Genomic DNA, 12,653 nt, shown 5'->3' on the forward strand with positions numbered 1-12,653 from the left:
AGTTTTCAGGTACAAAACTCTAAATAGTCCTGGACTGATAGTATCCCTAAAACACTTGGCAGAACAAAACTGTCTAGGAATAATCAATTTATCTTATCAATGTATTACCCTTAGCCTGCAGAGAGATCTCAAAGATGAGATCTTAAGTTGAGCTCACAATCAAAATTTATAAAACACATAAGGAAATAATTCACCAAAAGCAGGAGGCAGCATACATACATCACATATGCACGTACATATACGTGCACACATACACAATAAGGCCTCCAAAGAATGTTAATCCAAAAGAGAATGTTAATCCAGAGGAAGGAAGGAGGGAAGGAGGGAAAAGAGAAGAAAAGAAAAGAAAAAGAAAAAGTAACAACAGATGACATGAATAAAAAGTACAAAATAATGGTGGTTCATCTGAATCCAAATATATCAACAACTACATTAAGTATAAATGCAATAAATGCCCCAGTTAAAAGAAATATCACACTGTATTTTTTTTTTTAATTTTTATTTTTGGCTTGCAGCATCTCAGTTCCCCAACCAGGGACTGAACCCAGGCCATGGCAATGAAAGCCTGGAATCCTAAGCACTAGTGCACGAAGGAACTCTCACACTGTTATTTTTTTAAATCCAGTTATTCTTAAAAGAGACAAATCTTAACAGGAAAAAGTTGAAAGTAAAAAGAATGGAAAAGTTCACTTTGTGATACAGCAGAAACTAACACAACATTGTAAAGCAATTATACTCCAATAAAGATGTTTAAAAAAAACAAAACTAAATTACATTACCAGAGGCCAGGATAGTGATCACCTTTGGGAAGGAGAGGAGGGGTGGCAGGTGGGAAGAACATAAGGATGATTGGCTATGTTGTAGGTCTTGATGAATACACAGGTTTTTCCTTTGTGATAATTCATTAAAAATGTAGGTTTACGTTTTGTGCATTTTCTATGTGTGTTATACTTCAATAAAAGGTTAAAAAAATTTTTTTAAAAGAATGGAAAAGATAAATTCTATATACTAATATGTAGTACAATGATATCAAGACAAAATAAACTGTAATTTAAAAAAACCCTAGAGCCAGAGAATCCTTTATTCCATAATAATGCTGTCTTTCATCAAAAATATTTTTACATGAATTTACTCAATGGAGGTTTTATAATTTATACTTTGCTCTTCAAAAGAACAAACCAAAAACATTAGAGAAGCTACTTTCATGCCAAGCTTGGTGGGGGAACAGTTTTAGAAAAAATGAACACGTGGGACGGCACATAAAACTGCAGGTGGCTAGAAAGGAAACCAGCTCTAAGGAAAAATAACTAAAAATAGTCTTAGAACAGTGATTCTGACTGACTTCATTTGGATTTTCAAATTATTTCAGAGTTAAAATGTATACAATTTGTTTTTAACCAAGATGGTTGGTTATTTTAGAAATAAGTTCTGCCATAATTAAATATACTTATTTATATCTTAGAAGTTCTCAAGTATCACTTGCAATTCAGAACCAAAGGATTTTTAAATCTGAAAATTTTTTAGCTCTGAAATGATCTTAATGACAAAATATAGCAAAATCAATTATTCCTGATTAGTTGAAATAAAAATTCCTATGACAGCAAATTTTGTTGGATCTCTAACAAAATATTTTTAGGGATGTTATGCCTTGATGTACATGCCAGATTCTTTATAGATTTCCTCTATCTTTATATATATTATTATGGATTTACAAGCCCTAATGCTAGAAACACTTAGAAAAAGACTTAAAAGTAAACAAAAAAAGTTTCTTTAAAAAATTAAGACAATGGGGCTTCCCTGGTGGTGCAGTAGTTGACAGTCCGCCTGCCGATGCAGGGGACACGGGTTCGTGCCCCGGTCCGGGAAGATCCCACATGTCGTGGAGCGGCTGGGCCCGTGAGCCATGGCCGCTGAGCCTGCGCGTCCGGAGCCTGTGCTCCGCAACGAGAGAGGCCACAACAGTGAGAGGCCCGCGTACCGCAAAAAAAAAAAAAAAAAAATTAAGACAATGAAAGTGGTTTTTAAATAGGAAGCTATTGCCTCCAAAAAGTTATCTTTAATTTATCACATGAATCTAATCATGAAGAAACAAACATATTCATATTGACATTCTACAAACTGACTGGCCTATAATTTTCAAAAGTATCAAGGTCAGGTGAAGTCAAGGGTAGACTGAGGAACTGTTGCAGTTTGAAGAAGGTTGAGGAGACATGATAACTAAATGCTTCTGAACTGGGTCTTTTTCCCATAAAGCTATTGAACAAATTGGCAGATAAGTAGAATGTGTGGATTAGATGGTAATTAACCTGATTTTGATGACTGTTTTATGGCTATGCAGTAGCATGTACTTATGTATAGAAAATACACACCAAAGTATTCAGGAGTGATGGGGCATCATAGCAGCAGGTTATTCTCAAACAGTCCAAAACACAAAAGTTCTTTGTCCTGTACATGCAATTTTTCTGTGAGTTTAAAATTGTCCCTCCTCCCCCTCCAAAAAAATATTTTAAGTCATCTTTACTACTCAGTGATAAAAATGAGAGCAAGACTTTTTTTTTTCAAGTTCAATGATTCAGAGGTATTTAGCAATCAATGTTCCATTAATCTGTGGAGGAACACAACCAAATATGGTTTCTCTAAAATAAGGATACAATGACTTTTGAAATTAAAAGGGGATGGCCCCATTCAAAACTGTTACACGCAACGGGGAGAGGCCACAACAGTGAGAGGCCCACGTACTGCAAAAAAAAAAAAAAAAACTGTTACAAATTCTAATGGCCCTAAAGTCTCTGCATTGGGCTCCTCTAAAGAGATTCTGAGACCTTCCACTATAACTTCCTTCCCTTTTATTTGTTGAATAAATAGACATATGCATGCTAGACACCAGAAATACAGCAAAGGTCACAGTGAACCCTATGGAAGGCAGACGGTGAATAGGACAAATTAACGATGTAATTCTAATAATAAATGCGATGAAAGGGAAGTATAGGACGCTATAAAAACAACTAACAGAATTCTAATAGTATGTGCGCAGGTGGGAGGCAGGCCAGAAAGGGGAATTGGGGAAAACCACCCTTTAATAAAATTTAGGGTAAGACCTCAAGGATGAGTGGGAGTTAGCCAGGTGAAACATATCTGTTAACAATAGGGGCCAGGACACTGACAGGCAGAGAGATTTCTTATCCCTGGAATTTAAAGGTCTTAGGTGGGTTAGTAGTAAGGGATAAGGCTAAAAATAAAGGCAGGTGCCAGGCCTCTTAAAGAAACTTAAATGCTGTTAAAAAGATTTTAAGATTTTTCTTGCAGTCACTGATTTTCAAATCTTTCTGTTGTTCATCCTAATTTCAAATCAACTCTTACACAGAATCTCATTATGTAATATAAACAAAAGTAGCACTGTCCTGTCTGAAGTAGAAAGAGGGTGCTTTAGAACTTCACCAGCTGAGCTTCCTGCTTCCCTAAGTGAGGGCAAAGGCAAAAACAGGAGGAAAGAGAGGGGGCAGTATCAGAAATAACACATGGTGGGCTGTATTAGCCAGATTTCCAATCAGAAACTGACGAACTATTCCAATTAGAAAAATTCAAAGAGCATTTATAACATAGACGGACTAAATATAAAGGAATGGTGAGGGATAGGGGAACAGAAAGGAAGGTACAGGAGCTAGTGTTAGCAGCAGCAACAGCACCCCTAAATCCAAAAGGACAAGGGCAGGAGAGATTACCAGAACGAGGAAGAGAAAGTCACACAGACAAGACTACCAGGAAGGGCTTTATTGAGGGGAATAATGACTTGTCTTGGGACACAGCCAGTCCACCAGGAAGAAACTAGGGAAATAAATATTCTGAGCTTACCTTTCTCACTGCTTCCGATCTACCCACGTCCACACTGGCTGCACCCTACCTGAAGCCGGAAGTCACAGACGCCCATTGACATAATCCATACAGTAAACCTCCCAGGGTAAAGACCAGCGGGGAGAGAACAGATCAGGAAGAACAAACATAAGCTATCTGTCATGAAGGAGTAGGCACAGAAGTACAAGGAAAGATCAAACCTAGCCTTCTGGAACCAAGGAAAAGGTTTCCATGAGACCAGGACAATTAAGCTGAAGCCTAAACAGTGAGCAGGAGTGAGCCAGGCAGAGGAAATCGGGGAGACAGACATTCCAAGCAAAGGGACTATAGCCACTACAGCACACACTGCTAGAGCTCTGAATGAGGAGGTTTGAAGCACGGAGTGTGAAGGGAGGGAAGGAATGAAGCTAGAAAGGCAAGGGAAGACAAGACCATGCTTGCATCAATACCACACCAACAATCCAGCCTTTGTCCTGAAGGCAAAGTTTAAGGATTGAAATATCATCTGATAGAGGTGGGTGTGGGTTTTTAATAAAAGTAATAGGCACAGAGATTTTCTTTTTAATGGTAATGGTCAATTCTCGCTCTTATCTGTTGACCAGCTCCTGCCTGGTTGTTTCACAAGAACTGCAAGGCAGAGTGTGAGTATGGAGAAGACTGCAAACACTGACACTATGTAATTACAGGTTCTAATCCACTTCAGCCTTTTTTTAATTCTCCACACTTGGACTTTCTCAGGGAACAGGTGGGCAAAAATATTTTCAGTGACCACATTAAGTTCTATGTTTAAGATTCTGAACCAAATCATTGATAATTCAAAATTTACCTTAGGGTACATTCATTTTCCTTTGAAATGGAGAACTTTCTAAAAACAACAATGAGGGACGTCCCTGGTGGTCTAGTGGCTAAGACTCTGCACTCCCAATGCTGGGGGCCCGGGTTCGATCCCTGGTCAGGGAACTAGATCTTGCATGCCACAACGAAGATCCCGGCAATGAAGATCTCAAGTGCTGCAACTAAGACCCTGTGTAGCCAAATAAATAAATAAATATTGGGCTTCCCTGGTGGCGCAGTGATTAAGAATCCGTCTGCCAATGCAGGGGACACGGGTTTGAGCCCTGATCTGGGAAGATCCCACATGCTGCAGAGCAACTAAGCCCATGAGCCACAACTACTGAGCCTGAGCTCTAGAGCCCGCGAGCCACAACTACTGAGCCCACGTGCCACAACTACGGAAGCCCACGCGCCTAGAGCCCATGCTCCACAACAAGAGAGGCCACCGCCATGAGAAGCCCGCACACCGCAACAAAGAGCAGCCCCCGCTCGACACAACTAGAGAATGCCTGCACACAGCAACAAAGACCCAACACAGCCAAAAATAAAACAAATAAAATAAAATAAATTTTAAAAGCTAATGTTAATAAATAAATATTTTAATTAATTAATCTGAAAGAAAATAAAAAGTGATGCTTATTCACAAAGGACTACAGATTTTCTGAAATTCCACATGGATAATTTAAAGATTCAAGGATCTACTCCTTGTCAGACCCTAAGGGAGACACTAGGGACACAGTGATGAACCAAACAGATGAGGTTTCTGTCATCATTAAACTTACCTCTAAGAGAAGGAACAGGCATTAAATAAGTAAACAAACATAATCACAAATTTGTCACGTGCCACAAATAAAAGCAACAAGGAAGAGGTGGCAAAAAATATTTCTAGATTTAAAAGAAAGATATCACTGCTCCTTTTTGCAAAAGCAACATCCATGGAGTAGAAGGAGACAAAATCAAACCACAATGGACTGAGGCATATATATGTTTCAAGGAAGAAGATGCCACAAGATGACAGATTCAAGAACTCAGGCTGTGAACTGTCAAGAGAGAAAAGGTAATATCTCAAAACACATGGTAAGGAATGTTTTTTTTTTAAGATGGGGGAAAATAATGTTGATTGGAGGGGGAATTGAAGAGGGGCTGAATATAAGAGAAAGAATGGATGATTAGCTATGATGGCTAATAATGCCAACGTGTTATATCCAGGTGTTAGGCTAAATGCTTTACATGCAATTCTTTATTTCATCTCTAAGGTCAGCTCTACAGTCCCAATTTTGCATATGAGAAAACTAAACTCAAAAAAGTTAGGTTATCTGATCAAATCACATGCTGGCAGAACTAGGATTCAAACCCAGATCTTTATGACTTCAAAGCAGACCATACCACACTGTCTTATTCAAAAAATACTTTTCAAACCACCTCTTAAGCTCTGGTTAACTACGTACTGAGGATACAGAGATGAGGAGCTCCTGGGGCACAATTGGTTGGGGTGTGGTACTTACACAGGATGATCTTTACCTTCAAAGAGAGGGGAAGGGGAGACAGACATGTATCGATACCTCAAGTCACTGATACAAGGAGGAAGACGGCAGAGCACAGACTGCGTCAGTAACCCTACCCTGAGCTAATCAGTGAAGGCTTCATCTGGTGCTTATGTTAAGCAGAACAGAGATGAACAAAGTTAATCCCAAGTAAGACAAACAGATTACGGAAAAGCAAAGAAGCACAAAATTGAATGCTGTGTTTGGAACACTTCAAGAAGTTGAGCATGGCAGGAATGTGATGAGAGCTGGAAGAGACCAGACCAAAGGGCCTTTTATGCCACGCTAAGGTATCTGAGGTTTAAACCACAGGAAGTGAAAAACCATTTCCAGGCTTTGAAACAAGATTAGGCAACTGTAAAGACTCAGCAACTGATTAGGAGGTTCAAGCTATAGCCTGGTGAATGGCTTACAGACAACGAAAAGGTCAGAAGGTCTGGAAAGAAACTCCCAAACTAACCGCTTATAATCAAAACAGAAGAAGGAGGGTTCCAAAGTCCCCCCCCCCCTTTTTTTTTTTCTGCGGTACGCGGGCCTCCCACGGCTGTGGCCTCTTCCGTTGCGGAGCACAGGCTCTGGATGCGCAGGCCCAGCGGCCATGGCCCACGGGCCCAGCCGCTCCGCGGCATGTGGGATCCTCCCGGACCGGGGCACGAACCCGTGTCCTCTGCATCGGCATGCGGACTCCCAACCACTGCGCCACCAGGGAAGCCCCCAAAGTCCCTTTTTGAAAAACATAGCCCTTATTCTAAGTGAGATGAGACCAGTCCCCAGTTATTACTATTGATTAGGACAGAACTAAAATATGGTTTAGCCCAAACTTTGTGATCAACAGGTAGGGGTTTGGAGGTTTGCTTCCTCAATACCACAAAGAGACTATCTGAGGCAGAATATGGGCTTGGGTGATTCATTTCTCCAAAAAGCATATTGAACAGAGGCAGGATAGCCTGCTGTCTGCCTTAAAAGTAACGAGCAGAGTCTCCAGTTTCCAAAGGATCCTCTTTCCCTTGCTTCAAGGCTTCATCACATCAGTCTGCCATCTGATGATGGTTAGGGAAGACTGATACTCTCTTTTTCTGCTAAACATGCTGGTCTGATTCAGGAGCTGTATATTTCCCACCAAGCAGGTAAGAGAAGCAGAGAAGCAACAAAAGCATATACCTACTCCCCTAATGAAACACAAGCTGTCATTCAGCTTTATCAATGAAACCAAATCAAAGAGAAATGAACTACAATTTAGAACTTCAGATTTATTTTTCCAAACTAACCTCCAGGTACATTCCTCATTCCAAACAAAACCTACATTCTAGTCACCCTGAACAAGCCATCATGTCTTTGTCTAACGCCATTGCCTCAGACTGGAATGCATCTGCACTCCATGTCAATATGATAAATGCACAGGCTCCCTTCAAACCCCAACTTAAATGTCACTCCTTCAGCGCCACCCAAACTACATGCCCACAGGACTTTTTTCTCTATTCAAATGTTTATTAAATATTTCCATGTATTGTATTGAATAGTATACAGACCAACCCCTCCTAAACAGAAATTTTAACAAACACTTACTGAATGCTAAGCATATGGCAGGTTTAGTGCTAGGTTCTAGAATTTTTTAAATTGAATAACAATACAATCTGCTGCCTTTCAAAAACTCCCCAACTACAATAAAAAACATGCATAGTAAAGGTAGCATTTAGGGTAAATGGATAAGGAAAAAAAGAAAAAAAAGACCAGAATGAAAATCAATGCAATGGATGAAAATCAATTCTACCACACACTCTTCCATAAAACTGAAGAGGAGGGAATACTGTCCAACATATTTTGTAAGACCAGCACTACACTAACACCAAAACCACAGACCAATAACCACTGGTATGTATATTTTACCAAACACACACAAAAACTTTAAAAAAAAAGGAGAGTAGGCTTACTGAACCCAAAGCTAAAGCTGAAAGTGGTAATGACTAGTCAGTCAGTAAGAAAATGAGTAAGAACTCCATATTTCTAGGCTACCTATTGATACTATATTGCCAGTTAATTAAATGTGAATTTAAAGCTTTTTACAAGCTGTTACCTGTGAGATATGATTGATGGAAGACTCCATTCTCCGAAGCTGAGAGGCTTGGATGTCCAGCAATTGGAGTACATTGTTAGCCAATGCATTTATTTGATAAGCAACACTAGCTAGGGATTGGGTTGTGTAGGCTTTGGTCTCTTCTAAAGCTTTTCTCTTGTCTGTAGCCTGAAATAAGAACAAAAACAACCAATATTTATTTAGGTTAACATTCATTAAACATCTGTTCTATAGAAAGGCAGAGTTATAATTTATATTTTTTAATCGAAAAGCCCAACTGCATCAAAAAATTTATCGGACCAGTCTGATGAACCACAAAGCACTCTACCCTTGGACCCTAATAAAGGCACGTGCCTCAGGTCCTACTGCTCACTCTCTGCCTGCACCCTGCACTGACCTCCCCACGTGTCCCCTCAAGGCATGCTGTGTATCTCCTCCAGGACCTGTGAGTAATAAATGTCTCTATTTCACTTTCCCTTCTAGTCTTTTGTTGAACCTTGAGCTCACCATCCATGACACCCTGGGGCTCTAATTAACAAATGTTAATTTAACAAAAAAATCACATCTACTAGTCCAGTGATATGGACTATAAATCCATTCTACCTTACATTCCTGTTTACATTAATCACCATCAGAAATCCAAACCCCCCATTAACCATTACAACCAAGCTTCTCATCTCCACAAAAACTACTGTAAATCTTATGACCCCACCCTTTACCCATCCATTCTTCCCAAACTCTAGTACACAACTCAGAGTCAAACAGTAAGAAATGTTCAGAGACAAAGTTCAGAGCAAAATTCAAATACAAGTGATAAACTCTGGGGGGCAGGGGGAGGTGGAGGGAATGGGGGGGGGGGGGGAGTAGGGTGGCCAGCAACTTGTATAACAACATGTAATCTAAAAATTAAAAGGCCGAGAGTAAACAGAAACAATGGAACAGAGATCTAACAGTTCAAAAAAAAAAAAAGAAGCAATGCAACCACTCTTAACCTTTTTTAAAAAAATCCAACATCGCTCATCACAGACAAGAAATGCAGATGCAAACTAATTTATTATTTCTCACCTACCCATCCAGCAAAAATCCAAAAGTGGGACAAGGTACTCTGCAAAGTTGTGGGAAAGGCTCTCTGATACACTGCTGGTGATAGCCAGCAAAATTACACATGGACTTATTTTCTGTCCCAGTAATTTCACTTTTAGGAATCTATCTCAAATAATCACTGGCAAAAATATTATGTAATTATTCATTACAGCACTATTTGCAATAGAAAAGACTAGAAACAACTGATATAACCAGTGATGGGGGACTGGTTGAATAAACTATGGGACCTCCAAACAGCAGAGTACTATACAGCTCTAAGAAGGAACGTTGAGGGATGTCGTTATTACCACTACACTCGATCTCCAGAATATTGCTAAGGTGAAAATAAAAAAACAAGATAGAAAATAAAAATGTTTATTGAATGCTATTACTTAAGAAATGGGGAAAGATACATAAATATATGTTTTTATTTTTTAAGAAAAAAGGATAAAACATAACATCTTTAAAAAATTACATATGGGGTCAGGGGTAAATAGGTTGGTGAGAACATGGGTAAGATTCTTTAAACATCCCTTGTTTTTAGATTTGTTTTTGGAACTATGTAAATAATTCATACAATTAAAACAAAATTAAATTTTAAAAAGGAATTTCCCAAAAGTAAATGTAAAATTAATCAAATGAACCTAACTGTGCATCCAATTAGTGGCTTAACCAGAAAGAAAATATCCTAAAAGTGGCTTCAAAGCACAGAAATTTGATTGTACGTTCTATTTTTTTTTTTTTTTTTTTCGGTACGTGGGCCTCTCACTGTTGCGGCCTCTCCTGTCGCAGAGCACAGGCTCCGGCAGCGTGGGCCCAGCCGCTCCACGGCATGTGGGATCTTCCCGGACTGGGGCACGAACCCGTGTCCCCTGCATCGGCAGGCGTCCCCTGCATTGGCAGGCAGACTCTCAACCACTGCGCCACCAGGGAAGCCCTGATTGTACATTCTTAATGGGACTTATCCTTAGGACGAAAACAACTGAAAGAGGAAAACAAAAAAATACTAAAGCTGTTTTCAATCACTTTGTTGCTGATGGTTTTTTTGGAATTATTATCCTGAGACTATTGTTTGTGTAGTGTGGGACAAAGCAAGTCATTACTTATGTTTAAGTCATTGAGACCTGAGATGTTTGGCATAATTCAAAAGAGATTCTGATGTAAGAAGAATGAAGTTAAGAAAAAACTATAGCTCTGGATTTAAACTGAAAGCATTCATTTGAACCTAATTTTGATTTTATCACGTATTATATATCAATATCCTAACTCTGTCCAATGAAAAGGCCTAAATGTAAAACATGGTGACTGTAGTTAACACTGTACTGCATAATTGAAATCTGCTAAAAGGGTAAAACTTACATGTTCTCAGCAAAAAAAAAAAAAAAAAAAAAAGATATACATGAAGTGATGGATGTGTTAACTAAGTATTGTCAATGGAATGATAGCAGATACAGGTGCTACTTCCAGGCCTAGACGTAAAAACTTTCCATGCGTCTTCCGATGCAATGGTTAAAGTAAAATGTAGCCCTACCAAAAAAATAAAGCTGTATTTAACAGAAACCATTTTACACTGCTTCTATTTTAAATTTAAATTTAAAATAATTAAAAATAAAATAAAATTTTAAAATTCATTTTCCCAAACTAGCCACATTTTAAAGTGCTCAAGAGCCATATGTAGATTGTGGCCTTACTGGAGACAGTGCAGTTCTAGTCACAGTTAATTTCCTCTATAGACCATGGATTTAAAAGTTAAATCTGCACAAGAATTACTGTTGTCACTTATTTCAGGTTTGTAAGTTTAGTATACAATAGTTGGTCTCCCTCATTCTTTGGTGTTTTTTTTTTTTTTTTTTTTTTGCGGTATACGGGCCTCTCACTGTTGTAGCCTCTCCCGTTGCGGAGCACAGGCTCCGGACGCGCAGGTCCAGCGGCCATGGCTCACGGGCCCAGCCACTCCGCGGCATGTGGGATTTTCCCGGACCGGGGCACGAACCCATGTCCCCTGCATTGGCAGGCGGACTCTCAACCACTGCGCCACCAGGGAAGCCCTTCTTTCATGCTTTTACTGTATTAACTACCAAGCAGCCTTAGTATGTTCCAAAGGATCACACAAAATGGATTATAAACCAGAAGACAAATAGCCAGCACTTCTCCAAGGAGCTAAAACAGACACTGTTAATCGATAATAGCAGTCTTCCTACAAAAGTCTATATACTTTTAACTAATCACTCTAGGAGCTGACACGTGATACATAACCCATTTGCCATCCCTGTCTTATGCCACTTATGAAGTTTGCTTAAAATGGAAATAAAAGTATTCAACTTTAAAGGAAAAGTTAATTATTTAAAAGAGCTAAACTCAAAATAAACAATGTAGCCAAGAACTGAACAGGAAATTCTTTAGATAACTGAATTTTCTGAAGAGCCCATATATAAAACTAGCTCTCTTCTTCCTCATTTATCCACCTGTGGATACCAAGCTTAGCTAGAGAAAAGAAACTTTTCAAGTAAAACTACTCCTATTAAGTCCTTTTCTTGCCCCTCAAGGTGACTACACAGGCAAAATAATCTCGTTTTTCACTCCCTAAAGTGGAAATTACGGAGTTATAAGCAATCTCTCTCATACCTATACATTTATCTTTAACCACACTTCCTCTCCCTTATTCTCAACCTTCACATACGACCACAAGAAAAACCTTTCTACCTCTATTACAAGTAATTACTTAAACCCCAAAAGAGACAGAGAGAACATCCTTGTCATGAGTATGCTTAAAAAGTAATGTAGGGGGAAAAAAAAAAAAAAAAGTAATGCAGGGCTTCCCTGGTGGAACAGTGGTTAAGAATCTGCCTGCCAATTCAGGGGACACAGGTTCGAGCCCTGGTCCAGGAAGATCCCACATGCCGCAGAGCAACTAAGCCTGTGAGCCACAACTACTGAGCCTGTGCTCTAGAGCCTGTGAGCCACAACTACTGAGCCCGCATGCCACAACTACTGAAGCCCACGTGCCTAGGGCCCATGCTCCACAACAAGAGAAGCCACCGCAGTGAGAAGCCTGCGCTCACCAGAACCAGAGAAAGCCCACGTGCAGCAACAAAGACCCAACTCAGCCAAAAGTAAAATGAATTAAAAAATTTAAAAAGTAATGCATTCTAAGTGAAAAAAATACTATATGGTTTCATTTTTGCCTGCTTTTTTAACAAAGAGAGAGAGAAATTTAAAAGTTAATGTACCATGGTCCTATCATTCAAATTGACCTTGTTAACAGT

The 12,653-nt window shown here is 39.3% G+C and overlaps 1 protein-coding gene across 15 annotated transcripts in view; it reads right to left on the bottom strand.

Annotated features, from left to right (window-relative positions):
• ABI1 (abl interactor 1) overlaps positions 1-12,653 on the bottom strand; it is a 103,257-nt gene that overhangs the window by 53,922 nt on the left and 36,682 nt on the right. For all 15 annotated transcript variants that reach the window (XM_029236501.1, XM_029236510.1, XM_029236502.1 and 12 more), the window contains exon 2: positions 8,305-8,472. In XM_029236501.1, the coding sequence (XP_029092334.1) occupies positions 8,305-8,472 (168 nt within the window). The remainder of the gene's footprint in view (positions 1-8,304; positions 8,473-12,653) is intronic.

Source organism: Monodon monoceros, unplaced genomic scaffold (assembly GCF_005190385.1).
Source record: "Monodon monoceros isolate NGI ecotype Baffin Bay Population unplaced genomic scaffold, NGI_Narwhal_1 Super_Scaffold_21, whole genome shotgun sequence".
NCBI classification, from domain to species: domain Eukaryota; kingdom Metazoa; phylum Chordata; class Mammalia; order Artiodactyla; family Monodontidae; genus Monodon; species Monodon monoceros.